Below are 15,562 nucleotides of genomic sequence, written 5' to 3' on the forward strand. Positions count from 1 at the left end.
ACAGAAATTGCCAACATGGTTTGTCAAAACTTGATAACTATTTATTAATAGGCAGGAAGCTGTGTATCACAGCTAATGAATCTAAAAAAGTATAAAGCAAAAACATACACCAGAATACACTTGTATGTCCAGATAATATCCGTTTTTAAGGAATACCATCATAAAAAAAAAGTCAGTTATTATTATGGGTTTTTGGCATTATTATTATTATTCAGAAGAAAAATACAATGTGGCGAACCATAGCAATTTAATTATGACAAAATTCAATATTAAAACAGACATTCTTTTTTAATAGTATTCGTTACAAAGGGATATTATCCGGGCATACGTACATAAGTGTATTGTGGTGTATAGACTTTTTTTTTTATTGATTCACTAGCTGTGAGACGCAGCTTCCTACCTATTAAGTTATAGACTTTTGACAAACCGGGTTAAGAATTACTGTGTAAAGGCTCCCATACACTAGTAAGATTTATCTGACCTGTAAATTGGATCTGATTTCCGTTGAACTTCCCTAGTAGCTTTGCAGGAGGCCTATATACAATTTGACACTTGATGTGCCATTTTTTACATCCAATTTGCGTCAGATAAATCACATGTGATTTATATGATGCACAGTGTCATGTGGTTTACAAAGCCACAAGGCCTAGCTGCCCTGATCCATCAGCGGGAGTCCCTGATCCTAAAGGCCCCCATACACTAGGGCGACTTGTCCTTAGGACAAGTCGCCCCCGACTTCCCCCTGAGCTTCCCCGGCTGCTCCCCGGGGGAGCTTGATTAGATTGGCACTTGATGTGCCATTTTTTACATGTGATAAATCGTCTCGATTTATCACATGTAAAAAACCCGGGGAGCAGGGGGGGGCTACTTAGGTGGGAGCAGGGGGGCTGGGGACACTGCGGGGGACAGCGTCTGTGTGCCCCGCTGCTGGGGACAGCGTTTGTGTGCCCCGCTGCTGAGGACGCTGCGGGGGACAGCGTCTGTGTCCCCCGCTGCTGGGGACAGCGTTTGTGTGCCCCGCTGCTGAGGACGCTGCGGGGGACAGCGTCTGTGTCCCCCACTGCTGGGGACAGCGTTTGTGTGCCCCGCTGTGGGGGACAGCGTCTGAGTCGGACGCTGCGGGGGACACAAGCGGCATAGAGCCGGGCAGGGGGAGCCGGCGGGAGCTGTCAGTGTTGAATAAAAAAAAAAAGCCCATACAATGCATGGGCGGCCTGTGATTGGCTGCTGAGCGCTCTCTCAGCCAATTGCTGACTGGCTGAGAGAGCGCTCAGCCAATCACAGGCCGCCCATGCATTGTATGGGCTTTTTTTTTTATTCAACACTGACAGCTCCCGCCGGCTCCCCCTGCCCGGCTCTATGCCGCTTGTGTCCCCCGCAGCGTCCCCAGCCCCCCCTGCTCCCTCTACCGCAGCAGCGCCGCCCCACTAGGTCCCAAGTCGGGTGGTCGGACGTGCAGCAGGTCCGACCACCCGACGCAGATCCGATGCGCACGGGACCGCGCATCGGATCTGAGGGGACATCAAAACTAGCCGATTTTGGTCCGATTTCGGCCAGATCCGACTGATCTGGCTGAAATCTGACCAAAATCGGCTAGTGTATGGGGGCCTTAAGCTGTCCCTGCGAGTCCACGTCCCCTGTGCCAGGAGACCTGGAGCCGGTTTCTATTTATTTATTTTATTTAATAATATATTAATAACCCCATCCCCCTGCCCCATGTTCCTCCTTTTCCTACCCCATCACCCTGTCTTCTTCTGCCCCAAAGCTACCCCTTCTCCTGATGTCCCATCTCACTCCTCTCCCTGGGTTTCCTCTCCCCCAGGATGCTGCCTCTCTCCCTACATCCCTCTCTCCGGGTCGCCCCTGGCTCACATTCCCAGTAATCTCCCATGGATAGTGGGGAGCCAGGAATCAAAGCTCTGCGATGCCGCCCCCACAGTCCCCCCACTTCCCGGCTGCCCCTCTCACAGCTGCCTGCGCTGCACTCCGGGGCTGCGTTCCCCCCAGGTGTCCGCTCTCCCCTGACCTCCGCCCCGCTCCACGGTAACTGGCTGCAGTAATCCGGCCCGCTGACCAGGAGGAGGAAGAGTGGAACCTGCTTCACTGTGCAGCGGCTTCTAACCTCCAGGAGGGGAGGGGGGTGTTTCTCAGGCCGCGCTGCCACTGACTTTACAGCCGCTGTCAGTGCGTGCGGGAGCGGAGGACGCAGCAGCAGTGTCACGGCTACATCACCGGAAGCCGCCGCAGCGTCCTGTCAGGCTGTCACTGAAATGACCGGCGCCGCTCCCTCCACTGTGCACCAGCGGAGGGAGCGGCGCCGGTCATTTTATTGACAGCCTGACAGGATGCCGCGGGTCAGGTGCACAGCAGAGGGAGCGGCGACGGTCATTTCAGTGACAGCCTGACAGGACGCTGCGGCGGTTTCCAGTGATGTAGCCATACTGCGGGGGGGGTGGGAGGAGGATACAAACATATAGATATATCGGATCTGAATATCATGGGTGCAAAAGCACCCATGATGGGTCAGATGCCGATATATCTTATGTTCGGCAGGTCCAACCACCTGATCAGATCTGATGCGCACGGGCCCACGCATCAGATCAGATGTCAAACACATGCAATTTTCGGCCGATTTCACCCGATTTATCGGCCCAAAGTGCCGACATCGGGTGAAATCGGCCGAAAATCGCATAGTGTATGGGGGCCTTTACATTTTATTGTGCATTGGCTGCCCCATCTACTATTACCTTCTCCACACAGCTTTGCTTCTAATCAACAGTCTATACGGTTATCTGTCCAATTGCCTGAATTGTATGTAAATAGTACAGAGTTAGCAAAGATTGCATAGCAATCGAATCTTAAATCTAATAGCAAGGACATCTTACCGCGTATGCAACCCATAAGAAAATCAACAGTTTATATTTCCCCCTATTATTAGTCTGAAGCAACAAAATGTATCAACCAAAGCTGACAAACATAATTGTAGCGAATAAACTCAAAATAAATCACACATCTGAATTGTAACTACACTCAACACAGATACAGACAGCAGGACAATCTCATCTAATAAATAACTGTCTTTAAAACTGTATGTAAAGAATAAATTAACTGATATTAAGAGGGAACATGTATTCCCTAATGCAGTTGTTCCCAAACTTTTTTGAATCACTGCACCCTAGAGCAGTGGTTCCCAAACTGTGTGCCTAGGCACCCTGGGGTGCCTCGGGACACTTGCAGGGGTGCCTTGGATTGGTGGTCTAGGACAAATTCATAATAGTTATGGGCAAAGCAATAGGCAAAACCAGAGTTGGTGGCCGCCAATCTTGAAATTGATGGGCAAACAAAAGTTCATATGGTTCCTGACTACATAACTGATCCTAAAGATGGCATATAAAACACTTTACTTAATATTTTTCCAAGATGTATCAAAAAGAAGCTTTTGACCTAGGAGTGCCATGAAATATATTCTGATAATTTAGGGCGCCGTGGTTCAAAAAGGTTTGGGAACCACTGCCCTAGAGCATCAAAATATTTTCAGGGCACCACTAGGCCAAATGCTTATCGAGAAATTCAGAAAAAAAATATATTAAATTAAGTGCATTGTGTGTATATGTCACATTTACCTGGTGAGGGACAGGGTTTGCTTCTGTTTGTCCACATATATTATGATTGGCAACCACAAGCACTGGTTTTGCCTGGTACATTGACCATAAATAATATAAATTGATCCTGGTCCACCAACCCAAGGCACCCCTGCAAGTGTCCTGAGGCACCCCAGGGAGCCTTGGCACACAGTTTGGGAACCACTGCCCTAATGTAATAAGTTAGGAATCCATCCATATCTCTATTAGGCTGTCCTAAGAGGTCTCCTGGTATTCCACATATGAGCCGTTGACTCCATTTTACGGATTTGATACAGTGAATACCTACAATATAGCTAGGAATCTGTTGTGTACATACTCCAGAGTCAGGGGCGTCAGACGGGAGCAGCTTTCCCACGCACATAAGAGGCGCTGTTGTGATGAAGGAGTAGAGAGACGTATGGTCATGTGCAGGGCTTGCCCAACCATTACACCGTTCTTGCGGCTGAGTAGAGTGCCAGGCAACCATGGAGATAGAGTGGGTGTGGTGTGGCAACCATACCAAGCTGGCACCCTGGGGGCTGGGGCTCCATTCCCTGACTGTAACAACGCCAATCTCCACAGACCACAACATTGAGCCTCCCGTCAGGGGCGTATCCAGCAGTACCTGAGACCTGAGTTATTAGGTCACAATTAAGGTTGATATTTAAACATATCCACAAATCAAAAATGACACCACACAGATGTTTTATAGATATAACTTGTACATTTAAAATTAATCAATAGTTAAGCGTGTGAACCAATTTAGAGCACCGTCTTAGGCTTCATGTTTATCGCATGTTACACAGTCCGCACTAAATATACTGTATGTGTCCTCATGTATGGTGTTTGGACAGTTTTAAGTCTGTGGCTGGCTCCATTCTTTTCTTCTTTAGGTCCCGGTAAGCCTGTATCACTCGCTCACGCTCATCCTCTAACACTTTCTTTCTGGCCAAGGATATAGGAGGGACGTTGGATGGGCTGCTCGCTTTATCAAAAAACTTTTTCAGGAGAAGCTTTTTCTCTCCTGGCTACAGAGAAGAATGAAAAAATTAATCTAAATGCTGCAAATATATCATGAAGGATTCCTACTTTTAAGTTACGTCTTCAGGCAACAGTATATTTATTTATCTGCTATTACAGAGTACGCCCTGCTAGCTTTGCCAACCACCTCAAGGCAGGTGGGGTAAACAATGCTTTGGAACTGCAAACAAATGCAAAACTAAAACAGAGGGCAACAGGCACAGGAGAGTTACCAGACTATTCATACAGAGACAGATATCACAGCTGGAAATGGAACTAATAAAGATACAATTGTCTAATATGTACAGATTTTAAACAACTTGTTTTGAGGGGGGGGGGGCAGAATTTCAGCCACTAACAAAATACAATTAAAAGCAGTTACAGTGTATTTAATATCTAGAACTAAGCTGTATATTATAATCTATGAATTATGTGCACACTTACTCAAAGCTGTAGGGGTCAGTTAATACCCTGTCCTTCAGATAGCCAGGACGCCGGGGAAAAAAAACAGTTCTATATATATCCCTATACCAGGAGACCTCTTATTACAGCCTAATAGAGATATGGCTGGATTCCTAACTTATTACATTAGGGCAGTGGTTCCCAAACGGTGTGCCATGGCACCCTGGGGTGCCTTGGGGGACTTGCAGTGGGTGCCCTGGTTTGGTGGTCCAGGACCAATTCAAGTTATTTATGTCCAATATAATTGTCAAATTGTGCACAAACAGAAGAGAATCCTGTCCACTATCACATAACTTACAATAAGGAGGAGATATAAAACACAAATTTAACTTAATATTTGTTTCTGAATTTGTCAATGAGAAACTTTTAGCCTAAGGGTGCCGCAAAAAAAAAAAAATTCTGATGTTTTGGGGTGCCGTCATTCAAAAAGTTTGGGAACCTCTGTATTAAATAATGACTTGCTATTGTGTCAGCTGTGCCCCAACAGTAATCATGCTGCTATGGTGAATGAGACAAACAATGATCTAATTAGAAGATTACATCCTGTAGATGAATGATCGATTATCATGAACTTTTGCTTGTAATAAAAAAGGAGACTTCAAATACATTAAACAAAAAAGATGCAGGTCCCACACTACTTCACATTGGCAAACTCTTTACCTTAGTTACAGCCACACTTTTCCTAGGCTTAACGGTCAGCGATGGTGGCTGCATTGCTACTTCCCCAAACATCACAGTATCTGTGCAAGGAAGAAGGAGATATGTCACTCTGTAGAACGGACTTTAGATAAAATAAGGAAAACTAAATGTAACCTACCGTATATACTCGAGTATAAGTCGACCAGAATATAAGCCGAGGCACCTAATTTTACAACAAAAAAACTAGGAAAACTTATTGACTCAAGAGGGACCCTCACTCGAGTATAAGCCGAGGGGGGCTTTTTCAGCATAAAAAATGTTCTGAAAAACTAGGCTTATGCTCGAGTATATATGGTAATTATTTGGAAAGTAACATTCTTATTTCAACCTCAGATACAATTTGTATTTCAATAAATACAGCCTCCTTTGTTACTGTGATGCGATTTTCAGCAGAGTACAATGGCACAGGCAGCAGTTTACGATGTCACGAGCAGAATATTTAAGGTGTTCTGTATCTATGTTTAGACTATGTGAATTTATTCACCGTCATCTTCACTTCTTCTTACAGCTGTCAGGTTTTGTTTGTTTTTTTTGTGTTTTAACTGTTGATGCCGGAGGTAAAGTGCCAAATTCCACCACAGCGGTTGCTACGGGTTTATGTATTTTTCAGTAACAGCTATTCCTTACGTATTATGATATTAACCCTTTAAGTGACAACTTATCCGTGAGAGATGTTTAAAATATCAGCAAAAAGTGCCAGCGTCTCTCACATTTTTTATATAAATACAAATATATATAATTTTTAATACAATTTTTTTTTACGTCCTATACTAATAATAGAATAAAAAAAGGTTTGCTTGGTTATTTTAACACCTATTTTGACAAATTCACTTGCCACTCAAAGGGTTAAGGTGCACACACACACACACACACACACACACACACCACACTTATGAACTTCACCTTTTAAGAAGTCTTCTTCTAAACGAGTTACTATTTTTTCCTCTTTCTTCTTCAAAACCTTATCTAACCGTCTTTGGTCATAACTATAAAACAAGAACATTTATATTAGTATCACTATATACACATTACTATAATGTAGTCATTAAAGACCAACAAGAAAAGTGACATACAGTAATACACTACATTAAAAAGGATAAATATAAAAATTGATATGTATCAAGACAATAGTTACATCTATAATATTTACAAAAGAATAAAATAGTTACAGACAATTAGGTACTTGTTTCACGGGGCCCGATATATCGGATGCAATATCGGCCAGTATATCGATGCGATCCTATGTGATTTTTTACCTGTTCATAACCCCACTATCCACTACGCATGGAGTTGATTTTATATAGTGTGGCGCCACTTAGCCCCAAAAAAACACGCTTTGGATCGCATCGATATATCGGCCGATATCGCATCCGATAAATCGTCCAATATATTGGGCGCCGTGAAACTACACGAGTACCGACAATTATTACCAATTCCAACACTCCCTGCTATCCAGACCCCCCCCCCCCCATACAGGATCACTAACTAATGGCTACCAGGCTTTGCAAAGAGTACACTTAACCCCTGAGCTACAGTGGGTGAAGATTAGCTCACAGACAATGTTTAGGCAGGCAGTCAATAGGTCAGCGTGCAAAGGTCAACATACATACATACATACATACATACATACATTGACAATATGTGGACACAAGCAAAGGTCCTCCGTCAATGTCGACAACTGAGCAGGTAAAGCACCAATCAGTGTAGCTCGCTATGCGTTGGTGCACACTTTACTGTTCTAAATCGGAGTCCATGTGGACGATAAACCATGAAAAAGTCCCCCACAAAAAAAAAAAAAAAAAAAACCACGTCGAAATTTTCATGTCGAAATTTTGGATGTGTTGAATATTGCCACGTTGACCATTATCATGTCGACTTTGACATTGTCTGAGAGCCACCCAGATACCAGCTACAGTATGCAGCTAGCCCATTCACTAGAAAACAGACATTCTTGAGACGGGTGTGGATCTGTTGGCCACAGCAACTAGGTCTACAGGACATTAGGTCGACACAAGCATTATGTCGACGTGGTGTTTTTGTACCCGAATGTCGACACAGTCGACATGGACACTGTCAAGTGCACCACGTCCCCTTGCATCGCTCGCAATGCTTCGGGCATGGTGACTCACTATGCTCAGCACACTATTTTATTCTCTCACCACGCCCTAGTGGATGGTAGGGCATGAAATACCGCCTGTCGGCACATGCCGGCTCAAAATACAGGGAAAACCCCCATGTCGACCTAATGCTTGTGTCGAGTTAATGACCTGTCAACCTAAACCCATGTCGACCTAGTTGCTGTGGACAATATGAACATATCCTCTACATTTCAAGCTGTCTTCTATTTAACTTTCTGATCAATATATGAATTTATAGAAAAACAAAATCCCTGTTCAGGGAAACATACGCCTTCTTCTTCTTCTTAGACGTCTTTGTGCCCTGCTCCTTGGTATCCTCCTCCATAATGACCTCCCCTTTCTCATCCACAACCTTCTCTGGGACACGGTCTGGCTGGTTCTTGCTGAGGAATATGACATGCTGAGTTTCTTGGTTCATTCGGTGAATATAGGCACCATCTGATTCACGTTTCCTTCTCTTGAACTTGGGGACCTGAATGTCTGTCTGCAACTCTTCATTGTGTGGCCCTTGTTTTGGTGCTGAACATTTAAAATAAACCATGAATGAAAAACACTTTTTCTTCCCGAAACAAAATAAATTGAAGCCAATACGTCATACAGTCTAAAGACGACAAATTGAGAGGTAGCCCACAGCAATCAGTCAACATATAAATATAATTTCATAGGATTTACTAGATAAAGATAGCTAGGGGGAAATTACTACAGTGGGAATTCTATTTCACATGGCTTGTTGCTATGGGCAACCAATCAGAATCTACTTATTTATTTAGCACCTTCTAGAAAACAATAGATAGTATCTGAATAATTGCCTGTAGCAACATCCCATCTGAAATAGAACGCCCATCTTAGTAAATGTTCCTCCTAGAATCTCATTGGTTCCTATGGCCAAATCATCCTCTTTAGAAAGAATGATGCATTGGATTTTAAGTATCGACTGGCATTTCCTAAGGAGTGACCCTAACTGGGCAACTGTAATAGCGGGTAAACACTATATAATTTTAGTTAATGATATGCATGTTTATAATATCATTGTGAATATCGTTCAGTGTGTAGTCACTATATTGTTAACAATGTGCGCTCCCGCAAATTGTTAATGATAATCCCGATCATCTGAGCATGCAGTCAAATCTGACGATATTGTCAATAACTGCATGTTTGCGGGGTCCTAGTGACTGCGAGTCGTTAGTGTCACAGTACAGCCGATAACGTTAACGATATTGGTGGAGCGGCAAATCGTATAGAGTGTATGGGCTTTGATACTTCAAAGGCTTTATTGGTGCCAATCAAATTTAGAAATAAAATTAGTTCATGGGGTAGATTTAATTAGCAGCAAGGTACCTTTGGAAACTTGCAGGTTATTGGTCGAATCGGAGCCTGATGCTCATAAACGTTGGTTTCGTTCACAAACCAGCTACGGGATATGTAAACACCATAACACAAGGGAGCAGGCAAAATATTAAAAGGTAATTGAACAAAATATTGATAATATATAAAATTGAACAAGCTATTATATTTATAGAAAATTACAATTTTTCAAACCTACTTCTATGTCAATAAATCGTGACCTACCCCAGCCTGTAATCCAGTCACAAATGATGCACTGAACTAAAATTCCAAAAAATCCGCACATTTTAAATATCTAAATAGCCCTCGCAGCAACACAAGAATTTACAGTACATTATTTACGGTCACAAAGGTGCCCCACCATGTAGAAAAAAAGGTTTTCAATTAAGAAAAAAAAAAGAAGTTTAGTGTGAGCAAGCACTTTTGCAAAACACAACCCACCTCACCTGGCATCCTCTGCTGCTGCTGCTTCCTCTTCTTCTTCCTTGGTTTATTCATATCCATCCTACTCCTCATGATTTCACGGAGCTTGAAGGGGATTTCTTGCCTATCCAAGTCTTTTGGGGTTGAATTTGTCATCTTCTTTTCAGGCCTGAAATTAAATATTTTAAATAAATATAATCACTGCTATGCTGTGTATTATAAGGAATGCCAGGAGCTATTTTACAAATTGATACCAAATGACTGTTAAAAAAAAATAAAAAAAAATAAAAGGGATATATATGGCTTAATTTTAAAAAGTTCAAAAGAAATTTGGAATAACGTCTCTTAACATATAAAGAAAATGGAGTCAGAACCAGGAGAAGTGGGGCTGATGAAAGAGGTACAGATAATCTATTTGGGGAGGGGAGGGATTTAGCAAAGATTCTAATGCCCTGTACACACTTTGCGATATGCAGCAAAACCAATGTGAATGATTAATCCGATTGTTAACGATATAGGCCATGTTACATCTGTCCCACTTGCAGTGCACATGGTTTTGCCCATTTTGAAAACAAATTTGTACTGCGATCAGATCTGAATAAGGGCCATAGTTCAAGGTCACCAGGTCCTCTGCCAAACATTCAGTCAGATTTGATGGCATAGTAAGACGGCAAGGGTTGTCACTAACAACTCACAGGAGGGCACATCGTTAACAATACAGAGGGCAAACACTGAACAATATACAACAATATCATTATCGCGCGTTATCGTTTGCCTTTATCGCATAGTGCAGGGGGTCCCAAACTTTGTGGAATAACGGCACCCCGGGTATCAGAAAGTTTTTCATGGCACCCCAGACCAAAATTTTCTCATTAAGAAAGTCAGAAAAGTATATTAAGTTAATACAATTGTGTTTATAGTTCATCCTTAGGGTCAGTTATGTGGAAATTATCAGGATTCACCTCTGTTTGTCCACAATTTGGCTATTACTTTGGCCATAAACAACTTAAATTTGATAATGGACCACCAATCCAGGGCACCCCTGCAAGGCACCACGGCACACAGTTTGGGAACCACTGGCATAGTGTGTACCCAGCTTAAGAAGTGGAGAAGGTTCCCATAGCACCTTCTTCTAATAATTTACTTAATAATCTTAGTAGAAGCTGAGGTACTTGTGTATTATCACGGCGCCCCCGATTTCCATCGCAGGGCATTGTACAACCACAAAATCGCATCGCATGCCATATGATCGCATGCGATGAGATGCGATTATACCCGATATTTAATTGTACAGGCCCCCAGACCCGATTTTACATTGTACACCCACCCTGATGGGTAATGACAATGTTAAATGCCCCCCCATTGTTAACGCCACCCCACTATCAACGCTAACTCGAAGCGTGGCGAGCGAGACCGCGTGGGGCGGCGGTACGCATCCTCCGACCTTTTCATACCTCCACTATCCACGTCGGCGTGGAGTTGATTTTATATAGTGTGGTGAGCCCCGCGAGGGGACGCGTAATACTTGTGAAGTAATGCGCATCCCCTCACCACGCTTCGGGCACAGTGGCTCGCTGCGCTCGCCACACTATATAAAATCAACTCCACACCGACATGGATAGCGGGGGTATGAAAAGGTCGGAGGACGCGTAACGCTGCACTCGCCACGCTTCGGGTTGGTGTTGATAGTGGGATGGTGTTAACAATGGGGGGGCATTTAACATTGTCAATACCCATCAGGGTGGGCATACAATTAAAAATTGGGTCTGGGGGGGCATTCAACATTGAAATCACGTTGCATCGCATGCCATTGTAATGGCATGCGATGCGACGCGATATTAAAATTGTACACTTATCCCGGGAAAAGACTCAAATCGGGACCATCGCATACATTAATTAGTGGTGTGCGATGCGACGGGAGACATGATAATACACAAGTACCGAAGCTGATGCTATGCTCACTTGTTAGGAATGATACATCTCCTCCACGTTCACAAAATAAAGTTATTTTTACTCTGCGCATCATCATATTGGGGGCAAAGCCAAGTAGCTCTGGAGCCCTATTAGATTATGCAACATTAGCAGGGTAAACACTGTGGCTAATTGCTGGGCGAAAAAAACCCATGGTGGGTGGGGTGGGGGGGGGGAGGGACTGTTCAATTCAATAGTCTTTCTCCTGTATGAAAAAAGCAACGTATGCTGCATAAATTACAGAAGCGATTGTTTTTTCCTTCGCGCAATAGGATTTTATGCAGTATATGTTGCTTTTTCATGCAGGAATGCGTGTAAAGTGGGGTGATTTATGAGTGGGACAAGAGGTTTTAAGCTTGCTCAGTAATTTTTGCAATGTTTTCAAAAATGCTTTTAACTTATACCGTGTTCTCAGTGCCAGTGAGAAATACAACGCTTTTCCCTGCATTTTGGACGTACCCCCGTTCTCACTGCAAGGCAAATTTCCAGGTGAAGAAGTTCTACCCGGTAATTTGCCTTTTAACACGGGTTTTTCTGCAGTGTGAATGAGTCAACCCGTGTCTGCACATCTGGATCTCAAACACGGGCAATAAGAAGGGTTTTACCCGTATATCAGATCCGGGTATGTGACCTGTTCACATTGGAGATAAACCTGTGTTATAAGGCAAATACCCAGGTCGACATGATAGACCCGGGAATTTGCCTGCAGTGAGAACAGGGTATTATCCAAATATATATGTATACCAAATTTCTTGTACCACTAATTTTATAAGGGCATTTATTTTACACAAGATTGCCTTCTAATATACATCTATACAGTTTATCAAATGATACTTTGCCATTCGGGGAAAGGGGGGGGGGTGTGTGCTCATGGGCTGTTTTGCCCATTTTCTCCTGGGTACACACTTTCAGATTTGCATGATAACGAATCATTAGAGATATCATCGTACTTGCATCATTAACAATATAGTGAGTACACACTGAACGATATGTGCAGTGTTATTATCGATGCAAGCTCCTTTAGATCGTTAACCCCATTTGTCTGAACATGCAGTCAACTATAAAAAGATAACCAGTGGGGTCGATCCTATTCCGTGCCGATGATTTGCGAGTGCGAATAATCACGGCGCTGGGAGCACTTTAGGGCAGGCTGAATTTGCTTAAAAGCGCTCGTACCTTCATAGGAGTGCGAACAATTTTAAGGTAATTCGGCCCAACGAAGGGTGCGAGATTGGTTTAATTTGGATGACGTTTTCAGCGTTTAAATGCATGAAAACTGCACCCAAATGGCACCTCACACCCTTCGGACCTAATAGGATCGACCCCAGTGACTGCTTGTTCGGAGAGGGTCTCAGTAACATCATTAACTATATTGTTTAGTGTTTACTGGCATGTCGTGCGTTTTGGACGCACTGCCAATATCGGGGCAGATGTATTAAGCCTGGTGAAGAGATAATGTAGAAGGTGATAACGCTCAAGCCAATGAACTGTTATTTTTCAAACATAGCTGATTGGCTGGTGTGTTATAACCTTCCACTTTATGTCCATGTTATCACTAATGCTGCCCATACATATGTGAGATATCCAATGCAATCATTCAATTTCAACCACATCTGGCCGATAAATCGAATGATTGCATGCATTTTTAAGCTGACATTCGATGCGATGCGCAGGCTCGCCGTTGAATGTCGCATCGATAGATATAATGAGCTGCACATATTTATCGAATTGCATGACCAATCGCATGTGGTTTTTAACCACATGCGATTGCTCGAATGCAATCAGCGGCGGGTTCAGGGAGCAGGGTCGGGATGGGTACGCTGGCGGGGAGCCGGTACCTTAATGCTGGGGACCGGAGGGATGACGCAGCAGCAGGGAAGGCATGGGGGCTGTGTAGCGGGGATCGGAATGGTGGAGCTTTCAGGCGGCGGGACTCGGCAGCTGCAGCAGATGACTTTGAAACACTGGACAGCCCTCTGATTGGCTGAGGCTGCTGAGAGATAGCTCTCAGCCAATCAGAGAGCATTCCCAGTGTTTCAAAGTCACTGCTGCTGCTGATAAGTCCCGCCGCCTGAAAGATCCACCACTATGGTCCCCAGCTCCGGTCCCGCCTACACAGCCCCACACCACCCCTCTTCCAGCACCCGATCTCCATCGCAGGATGGCATGCGACATTGGGTGCTGCACTTGATGCATTGGGACATCGCATCTGATCTCACATATGTATGCGCAGCATTAACCAGTCTTAATACATCGCCCATTTTTGTGATATTTTATAGAAAACTGAGCACAAATGAGCACACATACTGCATTAAGCATTCTTTTCGGGTGGTACTGGACCGTGTCCGTCGCAACAGCATACCTCCCAACATGACCCTCTCCAGGAGGGACACAATGCTCAGCTCCTGCACTTTCCTCTTAATTAATGATTGCCATCACCTGTGGAGAAACGCATACCCTACAACATGACCCATTCCATTAGGTACAAAATGCTCTGTTCCTGGACTTCCCTGCCAGTGGCAGTTACAGAGGTTGGACTCCAGCACAGTCCAATACTCTAAGAGGGGGGTCACATCAACTGCCAGTGAGTCCAGGACAGTGATGTTTGAGGTGGCAGAAGGTGTGGATCCCCTTTTTGAATATTGGACTGTGCTGCAGCCTCACCTCTGTAACTGTCACTGGCAGGGAAGTCCAGGAACAGAGCATTTTGTACCTAATGGAATGGGCCATGTTGGAGGGTATGGAAACACCTTTCTTATTAGTTAACCTGTTAAACACAGGTGATGGCAATCATTCATTGAGGGAAAAAGCCCAGAAGCAGAGTAATTTGTCCCTCCTGGCATGGGTCACGTTGGGAGGTATGCAACAGGTCAGAAGATCCATTAGTACATATGGAGAAATACCATGTACTTGGTTTTTCACTGCCTTTAGCGTTTTATACTTTAACGCCTGTTAGTAAATAAATAAACTCCTAAAAGAATACTTAAATGTCGCTCCCTCAGCATAAGCTACAGACCTGCGAAGATACCCAGCGCCCGCACCGGGACGGGATACAGCTGGCGTCTGTTTCATGCCCCGCTTCTTCCCCATCTTCACACGTGCGTGGTATGATATGTACACTATGTAGCTGCTGCAGTACACATTGGATGTCCGGCTCCCGCATTATGCGTCATCGCGACAATCCGTCACGCGAAGCCATTTTTGAAGCTGGTAACCGATGAAATGCCCGGTCTCTGGCGGAGACGGGTATTACAGGTCATTTCCGCTCTCCAATAACAGGGAGGAGGAACCGGGGTTTATGCCCCATCCCGGACATTATACAGTATTACTATGGTACGATGCTGGGACTCAGAAGAGAAAATTATACAGGATGTGTTGTTATTTATGTTAAGGTGGTGATTTTAGCGTGATTTAGGGGGTTATTCCATACCTCCCAACATGACCCTCTCCAGGAGGGAAACAATGGTCTGTTTCTGGACTTAATGCATGATTGCCATCACCTGTTTTATACAGGGTCATTGATAAGAAAGGTGCTTCACCACAGGTGATGGTGATCCTAAATTAAAGTCCAGGAATAGAGCATTCAGTCCCTCCTGGAGAGAGTCATGTTGGGAGGTATCAGTATGGAAACACCTTTGTTATCAATTAACCTGTTAATACAGGTGATGGTACAGTAATTATAAAAATAGAAGGAAGTCCACAAACAGAGAATCATGTCCCTCCTGGAGAGGGTCATGTTGGGAGGTATGGTTATGAAGTCCTGATCGCTGTGCTGATGATTATTAATTGACTCCGCATGCCAGCCGATCATGCGTGAGGCATTCAGCATAAAAATCCAGCATTTTTTCTGATCGCTGGCTGTCTGCAAGTTGACTGAAAACA

The 15,562-nt window shown here is 44.1% G+C and overlaps 1 protein-coding gene across 1 annotated transcript; it reads right to left on the bottom strand.

The window, feature by feature from the left end:
* Window positions 1-4,311: 4,311 nt before the first annotated feature.
* On the bottom strand, window positions 4,312-14,907 carry CCDC137 (coiled-coil domain containing 137). The gene is made up of 6 exons (XM_083148778.1): window positions 14,697-14,907; window positions 9,733-9,878; window positions 8,212-8,461; window positions 6,708-6,790; window positions 5,766-5,845; window positions 4,312-4,651 (listed from the first exon to the last, which is right to left on the bottom strand). The coding sequence occupies exons 1-6, from the start codon at window positions 14,768-14,770 to the stop codon at window positions 4,457-4,459; spliced, it is 828 nt and encodes a 275-aa protein (XP_083004904.1). The 5' UTR covers window positions 14,771-14,907; the 3' UTR covers window positions 4,312-4,456.
* Between the last annotated feature and the right edge of the window lie 655 nt (window positions 14,908-15,562).

Source organism: Crinia signifera, chromosome 6, assembly GCF_055691185.1.
Source record: "Crinia signifera chromosome 6, ASM5569118v1, whole genome shotgun sequence".
Lineage (NCBI taxonomy): Eukaryota > Metazoa > Chordata > Amphibia > Anura > Myobatrachidae > Crinia > Crinia signifera.